The sequence below is a fragment of the Scardinius erythrophthalmus genome (assembly GCF_964197995.2).
Source record: "Scardinius erythrophthalmus genome assembly, chromosome: 22".
Taxonomy (NCBI): Eukaryota; Metazoa; Chordata; class Actinopteri; order Cypriniformes; family Leuciscidae; genus Scardinius; species Scardinius erythrophthalmus.
Genome location: NC_138242.1, coordinates 2430452 through 2446255, shown reverse-complemented (window position 1 = coordinate 2446255; position 15804 = coordinate 2430452). Strand labels below are relative to the sequence as shown.

The window sequence follows — 15804 nt, the reverse complement described above, 5'->3', positions numbered from 1 at the left end:
TAACTGAACGTTTAACTGAAGACAGAAAACGTAATGCGTTCTGGACGTTCATTCGCATGATGACAGTGTTTGGCGACTCAAACGCAAACTTTGAAATAGATTCCAAGGAGTTTTAAATTTTTTTGAAAAACCGAACCAAATTTTCATTGTATCTTCATATTATATCAAATATAACGTCTGATTGATGCCTAAATATGTGCCGTCAGGGTCTAAGAGCATCTCACAACAATTTCAGCTTAAACCTGAGGTTTCCAAACAAACTTTTGACCTTTTCAAGCGAAGTCAACATACTTTACTTACTTTACTTTTATACTTTATTGTCAGACAAGACTGAAATTTTTCTTGCATAACAGTGTCTGTTTACAACATCCAACATACATTCTACATCGACATACAATTAAACCTCACACATTATGCATTCAGTAACAACAGCATATGCAACATACAAAGGACATTATGACACAGAAGAGTAGATGAGCCACTTATTATATATAGTTTTATTTAGGGATGCACAATATATCGGTATCGGCCCATATATGATCAGTTTTAATGTTATCGTTATCGGCCCGATAAGGACTCAAATATGGTATCAACACCCTCAGATATGAATGAGGAAATGTACTGCCACTAGTCCAAATCATTGTGAACAAACTTTCACTGTAACTTCATATCATATCATCTGATTAGTGTGAGTCTGTGCCGTCCCGCAGGGGTCAGATCAAGCTGGCAGATTTCGGATTGGCTCGCCTGTATAACTCTGAGGAGAGGTACGTATGGCCCGGTCCTGATTCAGCATGCGGTTCTGAGCTGTGTAAACTGAGCTGACTCTGACTGGTTTTGTCGTTCTCCAGTCGCCCCTACACCAATAAGGTGATCACTCTGTGGTACCGCCCCCCCGAGCTGCTGCTGGGAGAAGAGCGCTATACGCCCGCCATCGACGTGTGGAGCTGCGGGTGAGCCTGCACTTCAAACATGCCGTGCTAGCAATTTAAGCTGCATTATATGTTTATATCTATCTATCTACAATAGTGGAATTATGATATCTTAAAATAAATAGCAGTTGAATATAATAGTTTGGGCTCTGTTAGGCTTGCTACGGTAGTCGGTGTTACACCGTGTTCAGCAACACCGGTTTCATCGCTCGCTCACCGCAGAACTTTTTTTTTTGTCAGTTTAAAGCATTAAAAATATTTAACACAATTAACAGTATCCGTTTTTTTTCTACCGATAGACGATTATTCAGAATGATATGTCGATAGCGATAGCCGATTGATATCTATTGATGGCTGATTAGTTAGAATGATATCTGTCGATACAATAACAGATTATTCACACTGATATCCGCCGATTCTAATAGCCGATTAATATCGGCCGATAATTCAGAATCTACATATATTTTTATTTTCTCAAGAAGAAAAAATCTCTCCCAACTGATGTTGTTGACACTACAGGAACCCTCTCATCTGGCACATTACTATAATATTAGAGGTTACAATTAATCACAGAGCCCAAACTATTATATTCAACTGCTATTTATTTTATAATATTAATAATTACATTCAAACATAAACTTAAATGTCTGTTTATATTTCAGTTGCACATAAGGTAGTTTTCATAATGATGAAATTTCATGACCAATATATTCAAACGTACATAAGCTCCTCTCTAGTGTTTTTTTGTAGCTAACTAATAAACTGTTGAACAGAAAAAAGTAAATTTCCCAGTTAGATGCTTTTTTTCCCCAATATCATGCAGCCCTACTGTTAATCTTATAATCACTCTAATTTTCACCTAAATCCTTTTTTTTTTTTTTTTTTTTGCAACATATTTTTATTGAAAACTGAATCGAGTTACATAGAATTGACAACTTTTACAATTTAGATTTTACACCTAAATCCTTTCGTGTCACACAGGTGCATTCTGGGAGAGCTTTTCACAAAGAAGCCCATCTTTCAGGCCAATCAGGAGCTAGCACAGCTAGAGCTCATAAGGTAACAAGTCAACATGTAAAAAAACATCCGTTTGGTTTAGTGTTGTCAGACTTCGGTAAAGTCGGTATTGAAATGAAAAAAAAAATTACGCTTTGAGCGGAATCATAAACACCTCTGATTGGCCGCTGTGTTCACAAGCTCATTGGATATGTCTGTGATTGGCTACAATGATCAGCGCACGGAAGTGTTTGAAAGCAGGATCGTTTCAAACGCTACCGTGTGTGTGTGTGTGTGTAAGCTCTCGCTGAAGAGCGTCATTGGATTAGGATATTTACATGTTTTTGAAGCGCTGATCATTGTAGCCAATCACAGACATATCCGATGAGCGCGTGAACACAACGGCCAATCAGAGGAGTTTATGATTCTGCTCAAAGCGTCACATTTTTAAAGTTTCACTATCCACTTGATACCGAAGTCAGTACTTTTGACAACACTAGTTTTGTTGGAGATCCAGACTAAACAGGTTGAGATTCACTGACATTTATACCTGTGTCCAATCCAGCCGTATCTGTGGAAGCCCGTGCCCTGCCGTGTGGCCAGACGTCATCAAGCTGCCCTACTTCAACACCATGAAACCAAAGAAACAGTACCGGCGAAGGCTAAGGGAAGAGTTCGCCTTGTGAGTAATCAGAAGTGAAACCAGTTCAGTCTGTTAGCTCAGGACTGCAATGGGTGAAGGATTATAGCATGTACAGTCACACCACAAATGATTCAGACACCAGATATAATTATGATATTTTGTTTTACTAGTGTGTTGTTTTACTACAGGACACTAGTGTGTGCAGGACACTGTAGTTCATTTATGTAAGTGAGGAGAGCAAAATAAAGTAAACTGTGACATATTATACCCAATAATTCTTCATACAGAGACTACCAGTGACATTCATACAAATTTGGGAGCAAAAATGATTGGGACACTTTGAGCTGATCATGTTTTGCTGAAATGTGTTTTCTTTAATTGCTAATGCTCTTTTTACACACAGACTGAACACAATGAAGCATTGCTTGGTGATTGGTTGAGCTAAACTGGTATTATCTAATTGTGTAGTTAAATTTAACAGCTGACAGATATTCAACATAATTTATGTGTGAGACAGTCTAACAGAAGGACGGACAAAACCAGTCAAACATCAACTGAGTTCTGCTCATATTTTATCACCATTCTCTAAACTATAGCGATAACTATAACTGTGATGATGTGAGAGATGTGTCTCAATACATTTTGGTTTGACTGTAAATGGATATGCGTTTGCTTTGACTCTTATGATGTCTTCAAGAACTCGTGTGATTTCTGGTCAGAAGAAAATGGAAAAATCTCTTTAATGGCCTTTTAGTGCTAATGCGATAAATGAGTATTAGTGTAATCGATGCGTTATCTGCTTTATTACTCTCATGCTGAGAACCAAAGGAACTGTCACACGCGCCTGTCGCCTCAAACCAGCTGAATTAGTATTTCGTGGCAAGCTTTACAGCTTTTCTTCATCAATGTCTTCATAACACTTATTTGCTTCTACCATGATTCTTTAATTGATGAACTTCCTATTTGCAATGCAGAAATTCCCGGTGGCAATAACGCCATTGTGAGGGTTTTATGTGTGCATAATTCATGAAAGTGATTATGGCGACATAATTTGAATTATGCGTTAGACATGTAGAGAGAAAAGCAGTAAACCTCAGTGATATGTTTGCAGTGACTGTTGGTTTGACTGTTTCAGTATTCCTCTGATGGCCCTGGATCTGTTTGACCACATGTTAGCGTTGGACCCGAGCAAACGCTGCACTGCAGAACAAGCTCTCAACAGCGACTTCCTCAAAGATGTGGATCCGGCCAAGATGCCTCCGCCTGAGTATGAGGGCTTTTGCTTTTTATTCTGTAGTTTTTTTATTTGCTGCTATGCTTTAAAGTGCTCTCTTGTGCTTTTTCGGAAATGTGACCCTGGATCACGTCACCAGTCTCGAGTCGCACGGGTTTATCTGTGGCAATAGCCAACAATACATTGTATGGGTCAAATTATCCATTTTTCTTTTATGCCAAAAATCATTAGGATTTTAAGTAAAGATCATGTTTCGTGAAGATATTTTGTAAATTTCCTACCGTAAATATATAAAATATTTATTTTTCTGAGTGAATGCAGCACAATCATGAACATAAATGGACAACTTTAAAGGAGATTTTCTCAATGTTTCGATTTTTTTGCACCCTCAGATTCCAGATTTACAAATATTCTTTTAGATATTTCAGATGTATAAATCTCAATTTCAAAAACTTGACCCATGTGACTGGTTTTGTTGTCCAGGGCTCCAGACTGCGACCAAAATTTGAGAGTGTGCGACTAAATTTTACATCCAGTCGCACATGTGCGACCAGAAAATTTCATCTCGTTCATAGTGGGCGACAACCGACGTCGCGTCTGCGATGCTTAGTTTACGACATCACGACAAGAAGACTAGCATGTTCAAATTTTTTAACGGTCCTCCATGAAGGGTTCCGAGTGAATGAGTGTGTGTGTGCGCGCGAGTGAATGAGTGTGTGTGCGTCCGCGCGCGAGTGAGTGAGCGAGCGAGCGAGAGAGAGTGAGAGAGTGTGTGCGCGAGTGAGTGAGTGAGTGAGTGTGTGCGTGCGTGCGTGCGTGCGTGCGTGCGTTAGTCTATGTGCGTGTATGTGAGTGAGTGCGTGTGTACATGTGCGAGTGAATATGTGTGTGAGACGGCTCGAGATGACTGGTCGTAAAGCAATGTGTAGTCTGACAATGTTTCTTGTCCAGGTCATGACAAGATTTTTAGGAGTCGAAATCGTGTAATCTGATACATTGACTATAGTAACAGACAAAAAAATAGCGTATTCTGAACCAGGCATAACTATAACTATGGTATACTGTGGTTATGAAAGTAGCCTACACATCTTTTTACAGCACTTCAAAACTATATCCTATTAAAATGTTTTGTTTTTTTAATGTGTCGACCAAAACATTTTTGTTCATCCTTTAAAGATTGTCTCTATTTATAAAACTGAAAGTTTCAAGAAGTAGGAAAACTCACACTTATTTTCTTTAAAAAGAAGACTAAATTACCATTGTAAACAGCTGCTGAGGGTGCTTATTGGCTATTTTCACTTCCTAATATCTATTTTGTCACTCATTTTGCTTTTGAAATAATATTAAGACATTATGAAGGATAATAATTAAATTTAACTTTATCTATACACCTCAAATTTAGCTCAGTGCTTTGTCATCCCACAGTGCTACCAAATACTTTCTGTAGAACTTAGAGCCGCGGCCCTCAGATGTTAGTCTGGAGCCTGTGATCTTAAAATAAAACTGCACCATAATTTCTGTACGCTTAATCTATTTATTATCAAAGCATTTGTCTGTAATAGTTATTTAGGGGGAAAATGTGAAGGTGTGCCCCTAAATTTTCTGCTTGCGCTCCTAAAATTTTAAGTCAGGGGCTACAGCGCTCCTAATAAAAAAAGTTAGTCTGGAGCCCTGGGGTCACATATTTCCTTTCATCCAGTGTGTAATGCATGTTTGTGAATGTAAAAGGTCTACAAAGATTTAAAGTGCTGATAAATGGTTCGAGTGCGTCGGAAATCGAATACTTCCTACTCAATATGCAATTTCAGATCGTGCGTTTGTCTCCCAAAGGAAAATGATTCTGAACTGAAACGAGTCGTCAGTAATTCAGTCTCTCCTCCTGATTGAACCTGTGTAGGTTTATATCTAATTAGCATAATGCCCGCCTCTGGTTTTTATTGGCTAAACAGCGTCTCTTAGCCCCGCCCTCAAACACTAGTTTATCTGAGACTGGAAGAGTTTGGTTCGTGTTGTTCGTGTGGAGAAGACGCTGTTTTCTGCTGACAAAGCAAATCCACTTTGATGAGATTGATACGGTAAAACCCACGCCATCGTTACTGTTCGTACCACTGTGATCAAGAGCTGAGACTCAGATATGATAATTAGCGTTTGCTTTCTGACATGAGCTGTAACCGGTCGACCAATCACAACAGACTGAGCCGTCTGACCAATCAGAGCAGAGTAGACCAATCACAACAGACTGAGCCGTCTGACCAATCAGAGCAGAGTAGACCAATCACAACAGACTGACCAATCAGAGCAGACCAATCACAGCAGACTGAGCCGTCTGACCAATCAGAGCAGAGTAACCAATCACAACAGACTGAGCCGTCTGACCAATCAGAGCAGAGTAGACCAATCACAACAGACTGAGCCGTCTGACCAATCACAACAGACTGAGCCGTCTGACCAATCAGAGCAGACTGAGCCGTCTGACCAATCAGAGCAGAGTAGACCAATCACAACAGACTGAGCCGTCTGACCAATCAGAGCAGAGTAGACCAATCACAACAGACTGAGCCGTCTGACCAATCAGAGCAGAGTAGACCAATCACAACAGACTGAGCCGTCTGACCAATCAGAGCAGACTGAGCCGTCTGACCAATCAGAGCAGAGTAGACCAATCACAACAGACTGAGCCGTCTGACCAATCAGAGCAGAGTAGACCAATCACAACAGACTGAGCCGTCTGACCAATCAGAGCAGAGTAGACCAATCACAACAGACTGAGCCGTCTGACCAATCAGAGCAGAGTAGACCAATCACAACAGACTGAGCCGTCTGACCAATCACAACAGACTGAGCCGTCTGACCAATCAGAGCAGACTGAGCCGTCTGACCAATCAGAGCAGAGTAGACCAATCACAACAGACTGAGCCGTCTGACCAATCAGAGTAGAGTAGACCAATCACAACAGACTGAGCCGTCTGACCAATCACAGCAGACTGAGCCGTCTGACCAATCACAACAGACTGAGCCGTCTGACCAATCAGAGCAGACTGAGCCGTCTGACCAATCAGAGCAGAGTAGACCAATCACAACAGACTGAGCCGTCTGACCAATAAGAGCAGAGTAGACCAATCACAGCAGACTGAGCCGTCTGACCAATCACAACAGACTGAGCCGTCTGACCAATCAGAGCAGAGTAGACCAATCACAACAGACTGAGCCGTCTGACCAATCAGAGCAGAGTAGACCAATCACAACAGACTGAGCCGTCTGACCAATCACAACAGACTGAGCCGTCTGACCAATCAGAGCAGACTGAGCCGTCTGACCAATCAGAGCAGAGTAGACCAATCACAACAGACTGAGCCGTCTGACCAATAAGAGCAGAGTAGACCAATCACAGCAGACTGAGCCGTCTGACCAATCACAACAGACTGAGCCGTCTGACCAATCAGAGCAGAGTAGACCAATCACAACAGACTGAGCCGTCTGACCAATCAGAGCAGAGTAGACCAATCACAGCAGACTGAGCCGTCTGACCAATCACAACAGACTGAGCCGTCTGACCAATCAGAGCAGAGTAGACCAATCACAACAGACTGAGCCGTCTGACCAATCAGAGCAGAGTAGACCAATCACAACAGACTGAGCCGTCTGACCAATCACAACAGACTGAGCCGTCTGACCAATCAGAGCAGACTGAGCCGTCTGACCAATCAGAGCAGAGTAGACCAATCACAACAGACTGAGCCGTCTGACCAATAAGAGCAGAGTAGACCAATCACAGCAGACTGAGCCGTCTGACCAATCACAACAGACTGAGCCGTCTGACCAATCAGAGCAGAGTAGACCAATCACAACAGACTGAGCCGTCTGACCAATCAGAGTAGAGTAGACCAATCACAACAGACTGAGCCGTCTGACCAATCACAGCAGACTGAGCCGTCTGACCAATCACAACAGACTGAGCCGTCTGACCAATCAGAGCAGACTGAGCCGTCTGACCAATCAGAGCAGAGTAGACCAATCACAACAGACTGAGCCGTCTGACCAATAAGAGCAGAGTAGACCAATCACAACAGACTGAGCCGTCTGACCAATCACAGCAGACTGAGCCGTCTGACCAATCAGAGCAGAGTAGACCAATCACAACAGACTGAGCCGTCTGACCAATAAGAGCAGAGTAGACCAATCACAACAGACTGAGCCGTCTGACCAATCACAGCAGACTGAGCCGTCTGACCAATCAGAGCAGAGTAGACCAATCACAACAGACTGAGCCGTCTGACCAATCATACCCCTTTTCCACCAAGGCAGAGCTGGTGCTGGTTCGGAGCCAGAGCCTAGTTTCAAATCGGTTCTTTGTTTTTCCACCGCCAAAGCACCAGCTCCGAACCAGTGAAACTGGTTCTTAAGTAGCACCAAATCATTGCAGGGTCTAGAACGGAGCCAAGAAAGAACCGCTTGCGTCAGGGGCTGGGGGCGGGGTTACCGTGACCAACAAGACGAATAGAAACTTGTGACCGCCATTTTTAAATAGCAGCTAGTCGAGCTAATAGCAGCTCGATTATAATATCCGTCTATGTAAGTTACGGCGAGCTGCACGAACGCGTTGGATTCCGATGTATTTTTGCAAACCCATGAGCATCCATAGTATTGCAACGTCCGTTATTGTTGATGGCTTGTTCGAGATGCACCGGAGCGGCGAGGACCGATCGGAGCGGCGGGAGTGTTTGGAGAGCATACGACTCCTTGTGCTTTTAGATCGCTATCGCAGTGCTTTGATGTCATGCGGCGATCGATCTGCGAGAAGCCGATGCATCTCGAACAAGCCTGGCGTGTTTGTGTTTGGCGCTACCGCACTAGCGGTTGCTGGGCAACATGAGACGTATACAGTGACGTAAGATCTGGCTCTGTTGTGGCTCTCTAGCCGGTGGAAAGGCAAACCGGTTCTTAGTAAGCTCGTCAGTCGAACCAACTCTGAACCAGCTCTGGCTCTGGCTCTGGCTCTGGCTCTGAACCAGCACCCGGTTCTTGTTGGTGGAAAAGGGGTATCAGAGCAGAGTAGACCAATCACAACAGACTGAGCCGTCTGACCAATCAGAGCAGAGGAGGCTCTCAGAGAGGCGGGGTTTAGAGAGATTGAATCTTTGAACCATTTCGGACACCGTGAGAAAAGAGCCATGGATGATATGAGAAAATTAAAGTGTTTTTTGACCTTGGATGCATGTAAAACTATTGTTGGAGAAAAGAAAAGAAAATCAGGAATGTTTAAAACGGCATAATAGGCGCACACTGGAGCATTCTATGCTTTAGCTATTAGTTCTTCAGTGACTGTTCTCTTTAAGTAACATTTTTAAACAACTCTTTAATAAATCAACTAAACCTACACTATATAATTCTCTTGTTAAGTATGTCCTTGACGTTTCTTTGTGAAATTAACTTAATTGTGTCTTTTATTTCACTCATAATTTTGAATAATGGTTTGGAAAATGTCTAAATTTGATTTAGCCTCTGCCTCATTTTTCACACAACACTTCACATCGTCTTCTTCTCTGCTTGTTCTCTGTCTAGTCTCCCTCTCTGGCAGGATTGTCATGAGCTGTGGAGTAAGAAGCGGCGGCGGCAGAAGCAGATGCCGGAGGACCTGACGGCTCCTAAAGCTCCCCGTAAGGAGCTCGGGCTGGACGACAGCCGCAGTAACACTCCTCAGGGCTTCCCTGCCGCCGGAGGACTCAAGGGCCCGAACGCCGCCAACACTGCAGCCCTGCTGGGTGAGGCCTCGCTCACACACTCCACTACCCGTGCCTCAGATTAACCCGGTTTAGGATCGTCCTATACCATTGTTGCTTGTCAGACTGTACGAACATGATCTTCGCTGTAAGCCATGTCACATCTCGGTTATCCTTGTCACACTGTAAGATCTCAGTTGTCATTAATGTTAGACTGTACGACAGTCAAGACGTGTTAAAAACTAGGGCTGGGTAAAAAATATTGATTTCTCGATTTTAATCGATTGTCATTTTTATGAACCGATATTGATTCTTAAATCCCAAGAATCGATTAGTCATCCTGTTTTCAGTTGATGAATGAATGTAACATTGTAGCGCATCCCATCCAATAAATCACTATAATCTTTGTGCTTTGTTACTATTGATATGAAACAAAGTCTCAGATTTCAAATTACGTCCATTTTCTTAAAAAATTCAAAAACATAAATAGCGTTCTGGCGCTGTGGCGTGAGATCGCTCTGGCTCAGCTCTAGAGAAGCACATGATCTTCTCCTCCGCCTTAATAACAGTTACAGCGCAAAATAAACATGAATGAGTTTCTGAAAGTGTGTTAAAAGGCAGAGTATAGATCGCCCAATCAGTGTTTCAACTGTGGAAAGACGTCAGTAAATCAGCTTATAAACGATGTCATGTCACATTCAAGTCAAGTCAAGTCAACTTTATTTATATAGCGCTTTTCACAATACAGATTGTATCAAAGCAGCTTCACAGTATTAAATAAAATAGTACATCAGTGTTTGTTTCTGGTGTAAAACATCCACGTTTGGTAATGCAGGTCAATAGCACTGTTGAATCGATTAATCAAATTAAGTATCCCCAACTGAGCAAGCCAAAGGCAACAGTGGCAAGGAACCGAAAAACTCCATCAGGTGACCTAATGGAGAAAAAAAACCTTGGGAGAACCCAGGCTCAGTCGGGGGCCAGTTCTCCTCTGGCGTTTATGAACTAGAGACCGGATTTAACTGTAAGATTAAAATATTATATGAATGCCTGGCTGAAGAGATGCGTCTTTAATCTAGTTTTAAACTGGGAGAGCGAGTCTGAGCAACGAACAGTATCAGGAAGACTATTCCAGAGTTTTGGTGCTAAATGTGAAAATGCTCTCCCTCCTTTGGTGGATCTGGATATCCTAGGTATGACCAGAAGCCTCGAATTTAGTGACCTTAAAGAGCGCGATGGATTATAGGGCGATAGAAGATCCGTTAAATAAACTGGAGCTAAGCCGTTTAGGGCTTTATAAGTCAGTAGCAATACCTTGTAATTAATACGGAACTTTATAGGTAACCAATGTAGTGATGATAAAATTGGTGTTATATGGTCAAACTTTCTTGATCTAGTAAGAACTCTAGCGGCGGCATTTTGGACTAACTGTAGCTTGTTTATTGAGGATGCAGGACAACCGGCTAATAAAGCATTACAGTAATCTAGTCTCGAGGTCATGAACGCATGAACTAACTTTTCTGCATCAGAAACAGATAGCATGTTACGTAATTTAGCAATATTTCTAAGGTGAAAAAAAAAAAAAAAACCTCAGAGAAACCATATCCAGTGTCCATAAACTCGTTAGTCAGCGAGAAATATGAACTCTAGCGAGGAGCATTCTGCTAAATATGCGCACTATATTACATATTCATTATAATTTGTAATGTTCTTCCATTTTTAATGCATGTTTGAATAAATCTGCCAGGTTTTTATGACAGCCACCAATTAAATGTTTATATTTCATATAACTGTATTATTATAAAAATAAATAAGTGAAATTTAAGTGTTTGTATACAAATCAGTTCATTTTTACCTTCAATATTATAGTAGGCTAATGAAGTAGGCTATCGCCACATTTTTTAAATTTCTATACCGACTTGGTACCGAAGTCAGCACTTTTTGACAACACTATAGGAGTCTCATTTAGGACTTTACTTGGAGCCCATAATTTGCAATCCATTCAAGCATCCCTGCTCTTTTTCTCCTAGACCCCAAAGCTCCCAACTCCCAACTGACCCAAGAACAGCTGGCTGTGCTCCTGAACCTCTTCCAGTCCAAAAGTGGCCCTGTGGGATCGGCCCAGTTCGCCCAGACCGTGGGATCGAAGATGAACCCGGAGACGCTGCAGCAGCTGACGAAGGCTTTACCCGCTGGACCGCCGGAGTCTGAAAGACCCCCAGAACCCCCCCCGCCCCCCACGGTCTCCAAACCCCCCCCGCCGCCTCCATCAGGGGCCCGCACCCCCCCGATGCCCAAACCCCCGTCTCCGCCGGCGCCGGTGAAGCCGGACGGAGATGCGTCGGCCTCCGCCACGCAGACGGCGGTCACCATGCTCCTGGCGCAGCTGCTGAAGGTCCAGCAGGGGGCGCCGGGGGACATCATGGGCTTCGAGAGCGCAGAGGGAGTCCTGTCAAACACAGCAGGCGTACCTGAGGTCAAGCCTCCACCTGAGCCCAGCCCCGTATCTCCAGGTAACCTCGTCATCATCTCATCACACACACACTACAACCTGCGTCCGATATCACACTCCTCCTTTGAGTTATATTCCATATGTAATATGTGCTTGAAGTGTTCAAAAAGTAGAATAGAATAGAATGAGGCATTTATATAGCGCTTTCATATGTACTACTGTACACCCAAAGCGCTTTACAATCATATCAGGGGTCTCTCCTCAACCACCACCAGTGTGCAGCATCCACTTGGATGATGCGACGGCAGCCACAGAACAACGGCGCCAGTGCGCTCACCACACACCAGCTATAGTTGGAGAGAGGAGAGAGAGTGATAGAGCCAATTTAATGTAAGGGGATTATTAGGAGGCCATGATTGGTAAGGGCCAATGTGTGGAATGTGGCCAGGACACCGGGGTTACACCCCTACTCTTTACGAGAAATGCCATGGGATTTTTAATGACCACAGAGAGTCAGGACCTCGGTTTTACGTCTCATCCGAAGGACGGTGCTCTTTGACAGTATAGTGTCCCCGTCACTACACTGGGGCGTTAGGACCCACACAGACCACAGGGTGAGCGCCCCCTGCTGGCCTCACTAACACCTCTTCCAGCAGCAACCTGTTTTTTCTCAGGAGGTCTCCCATCCAGGTACTAACCAGGCTCAGCCCTGCTTAGCTTCAGTGGGCAACCAGTCTTGGGCTACAGGGTGATATGGCTGCTGGCTATGGAGTACATATGGAATATAACTCATTTCACCAGGTTTTATATTGAAAACCAACTAGTGGATCTCTGAGCTGCTGTGAGTGAATGGAGGCGGGGCTCATTTGCATATTCATAGAACCGTGTATACTAAATGAGGCGAGGGTGTCGAGTTACATTCAAGATATTTTTCAAATGTGACTCTTTGAGCGGAATCATAAACTCCTCTGATTGGCCGTTGTGTTCACGAGCTCATCGGATATGTCTGTGATTGGCTACAATGATCAGCGCACGAGATCATTTGAAAGCACAAGCAGGACCGATCCGCTGATAGACGGCTGCTTTCAAACGCTCCTGTGTGTGTGTGTGTGTGTGTGTGTGCGAGTGTGTAAGCGCTCGCTGAAGAGCGTCACTGATGTATATTTACAACATGTTTTTGAAGCTCTGATCATTGTAGCCAATCAGACATATCCGATGAGTTCGTGAACACACCGGCCAATCAGAGGTGTTTATGATTCCGCTCAAAGCCTCACATTTTTAAAATTTCAGGATCGACTTGGGATCGAAGTCGGTACTTTTGACAACACTGGTTACGGGGGGACTTTATGAATTGAAATATTAAAGGTGCAGTGTGTACATTTTATCGGCATCTAGTGGTGAGTTTGCGAATTGCACCCAACAGAAGTTACGTTTGTCCGCTCAGGGCCACCGTAGAAACATGTGGATGTAAGCGGACCCGCGGTGTGTGTAGAGAGAAATGACCATTACGCTTCATTAAGTAAGGGTTTATACACCACTGACAACACAGTTATGTTTATGATATTGCACTTCTGTCAACAGATCCTCCTAAATATTACACACTGCACCTTTAAATGGTAACACTAACCTTCTGGAATTTTTAGATAATTTTAGATAATAAAGATTTTGTTTGGTAAGTGAGATCTCTGATTGAAAACCAAAAAGGTAGTGCTGGAAGTCCTGGAGTTTCATGTTACAGTGTCTGAACTAAACCCTGACTGACTCGAGCTGGACTGTGACGCTGTTTTCCTCTGGACACAACATTATTCTCCTGTGATCTCTGTAAAGCTGCTTTGAAACGCTCTGTGCTGCAGAAAGCGCTGTATAACTGCAGCTGACTTGCCTAATGCCTGCTGTTCCCCGCAGTGTCTGAAGGGGGCGTCTCGTCCGCCCGGCCCCAGGAGCCGCTCTCCATCCTCCCGCCGGACCAGCGCCCGCCAGAACCTCCAGAGCCGCCTCCCTGCGCAGACCTGGACTACCGGCAGGCCCCCGAGCCCCAGCCGGGCCCCCCCGACGCCCCCCGCCCCGCGGACTTCAGCCGGCCCCCGCCTCCGTTCCCTCACGCCAGCTACCTCGGTCACATGATGCCCCCCCGCCCTCCCCTCGGCCCGGACACCGGGGTGTTCAGCGGAGACAAGGACCATCGCTTCGAGTACAATCACCACGTGGTCGGCCCCGGGCCCTCGGCTCCACCGGGCCAAGCCTGGACTTCCCCGTCCCAGTCCGGGGCGCTTCCGCTCGGGTTCGTTCCTCACGTGAACGCGTCGCTCCGGGGAAGAGGACTCCCTTTTTAAACCGGGATTAATGAACACGCGTCTAAGACTCTAAAAGACAGCCCTCAAAACCAGCACTAAATGCTCTCAGATCGTGACATTTCTGAATAATTCGGGGGTTCCGCAACTGGAGGGACGAACTGTTTGGGATGGGATGGGAATTTTTTTGCATTTCCCACTCGTACCGTTTCATAGAGCTGTTTTTGTTTTTCCCTCCGATTGATTTTTTTTGTAATCTATTCTCTACTGCTGTCTTTTAAATTAAAGAAAATGTACCTTTTTTGTTTTTTTGTGCATTTACCGTGCCGGGGTAAGTGTTTTTATGACCTGTACCTTAGCGTCTCCTTTAATTACGTGAGGACAGACTAGTATTACAACGTTTTGCACTACTGAATAAAAGTAGGTGGGAACGAGTGGAGTAATGTGCTGTATCTGCACATGTAAATGACCAGTAATGTAATTCAGTTTCTTTTAGTTTTTTTTCCCTCCTTAAGTCAGTTTTTTGTTTTCCTTCCTGACGATTCAACGATTATGAGCTCTGTCGCAAGGTTAAAATCACTGGAGGGCCTTAGAAAGACTCCAGAATGACTGGTAGCACTTGTGTGTGTGATTGGCCTCGATTGAACTGGTGTATCTACTGAACGAGTGAACGGATCAAAGCTGTGTTTTTCACCGGTTCCCCACCAGCTCTTGTCTATAGCCATTGTAAAATTGAAAGAGACATTTAAATGATTTTCAAGGAGATTAGCAACGATGTCTTTTTTTTTTTTTTTGTATGAAGATGTTTTTCCCCCCTTTGGCAAATGTTTATTAAAGAAATGCCAACGATGTAATATGTTCTGGTATTTTTAATTGTTTGTGCACATCATGCACTTGCCTTTCAGCAATGAACATCAGCAATGACGTTAACCTGACTTATCCAAAAAAAAAAACATGAATGTGAAAATAGTTAATGGAAGGATACTGTAAATTTAGTTGTGAATTCACTGTGAATTTGAACACAATTGAAGCATGTTATACATGAAATGGTTTTGAGTGCATACATATAGATGAGCTCACTGTGATTACTTCCTGTTTATTATTTATAGAAGGATTATAATGTGACCACATTATATATTGTGTATATATTATATATTATATTGTAATGCCTCTTTTAGCCAACAGGGGGCGGCAAAAACAAAGTTCCACGCCTAGCGTTTAAATATTGACAGGTCAGTTCCGATATATCTAAATCATTCGTATTTTCATTCTTCACTTTGAACTTGTTTTATTCGATTTTCTATTGAAGATGATCGTTTTCATTATTCGGTTATACGTGTATTTATAGTTAATGGAAGGATACTGTAAATTTAGTTTTCCAGTGCTTGTTGGTAAAATTAATATGAACACATTTGAGACATTACATCTTGTACATGAAATGGGTTTGCTTGCCTAAATATAGGTAATGAGCTTGCTATATTTTTATCAAGTTGTACTGATCAAAATATTAATGTAAAAACTTCCTGTTTATTGTCT

General features: G+C 43.3%; 1 protein-coding gene across 1 annotated transcript in view; it reads left to right on the top strand.

The window, feature by feature from the left end:
* The window catches only part of cdk13 (cyclin dependent kinase 13), a 34091-nt gene extending 18881 nt beyond the window's left edge, over positions 1-15210 (top strand). Inside the window, exons 8-15 of the mRNA XM_081353075.1 lie at positions 711-767; positions 852-953; positions 1914-1991; positions 2494-2610; positions 3707-3838; positions 9368-9567; positions 11556-12038; positions 13883-15210. Of these exons, the coding sequence (XP_081209201.1) occupies positions 711-767; positions 852-953; positions 1914-1991; positions 2494-2610; positions 3707-3838; positions 9368-9567; positions 11556-12038; positions 13883-14310 (1597 nt within the window). The 3' untranslated portion in view covers positions 14311-15210. The remainder of the gene's footprint in view (positions 1-710; positions 768-851; positions 954-1913; positions 1992-2493; positions 2611-3706; positions 3839-9367; positions 9568-11555; positions 12039-13882) is intronic.
* Positions 15211-15804: the final 594 nt, after the last annotated feature.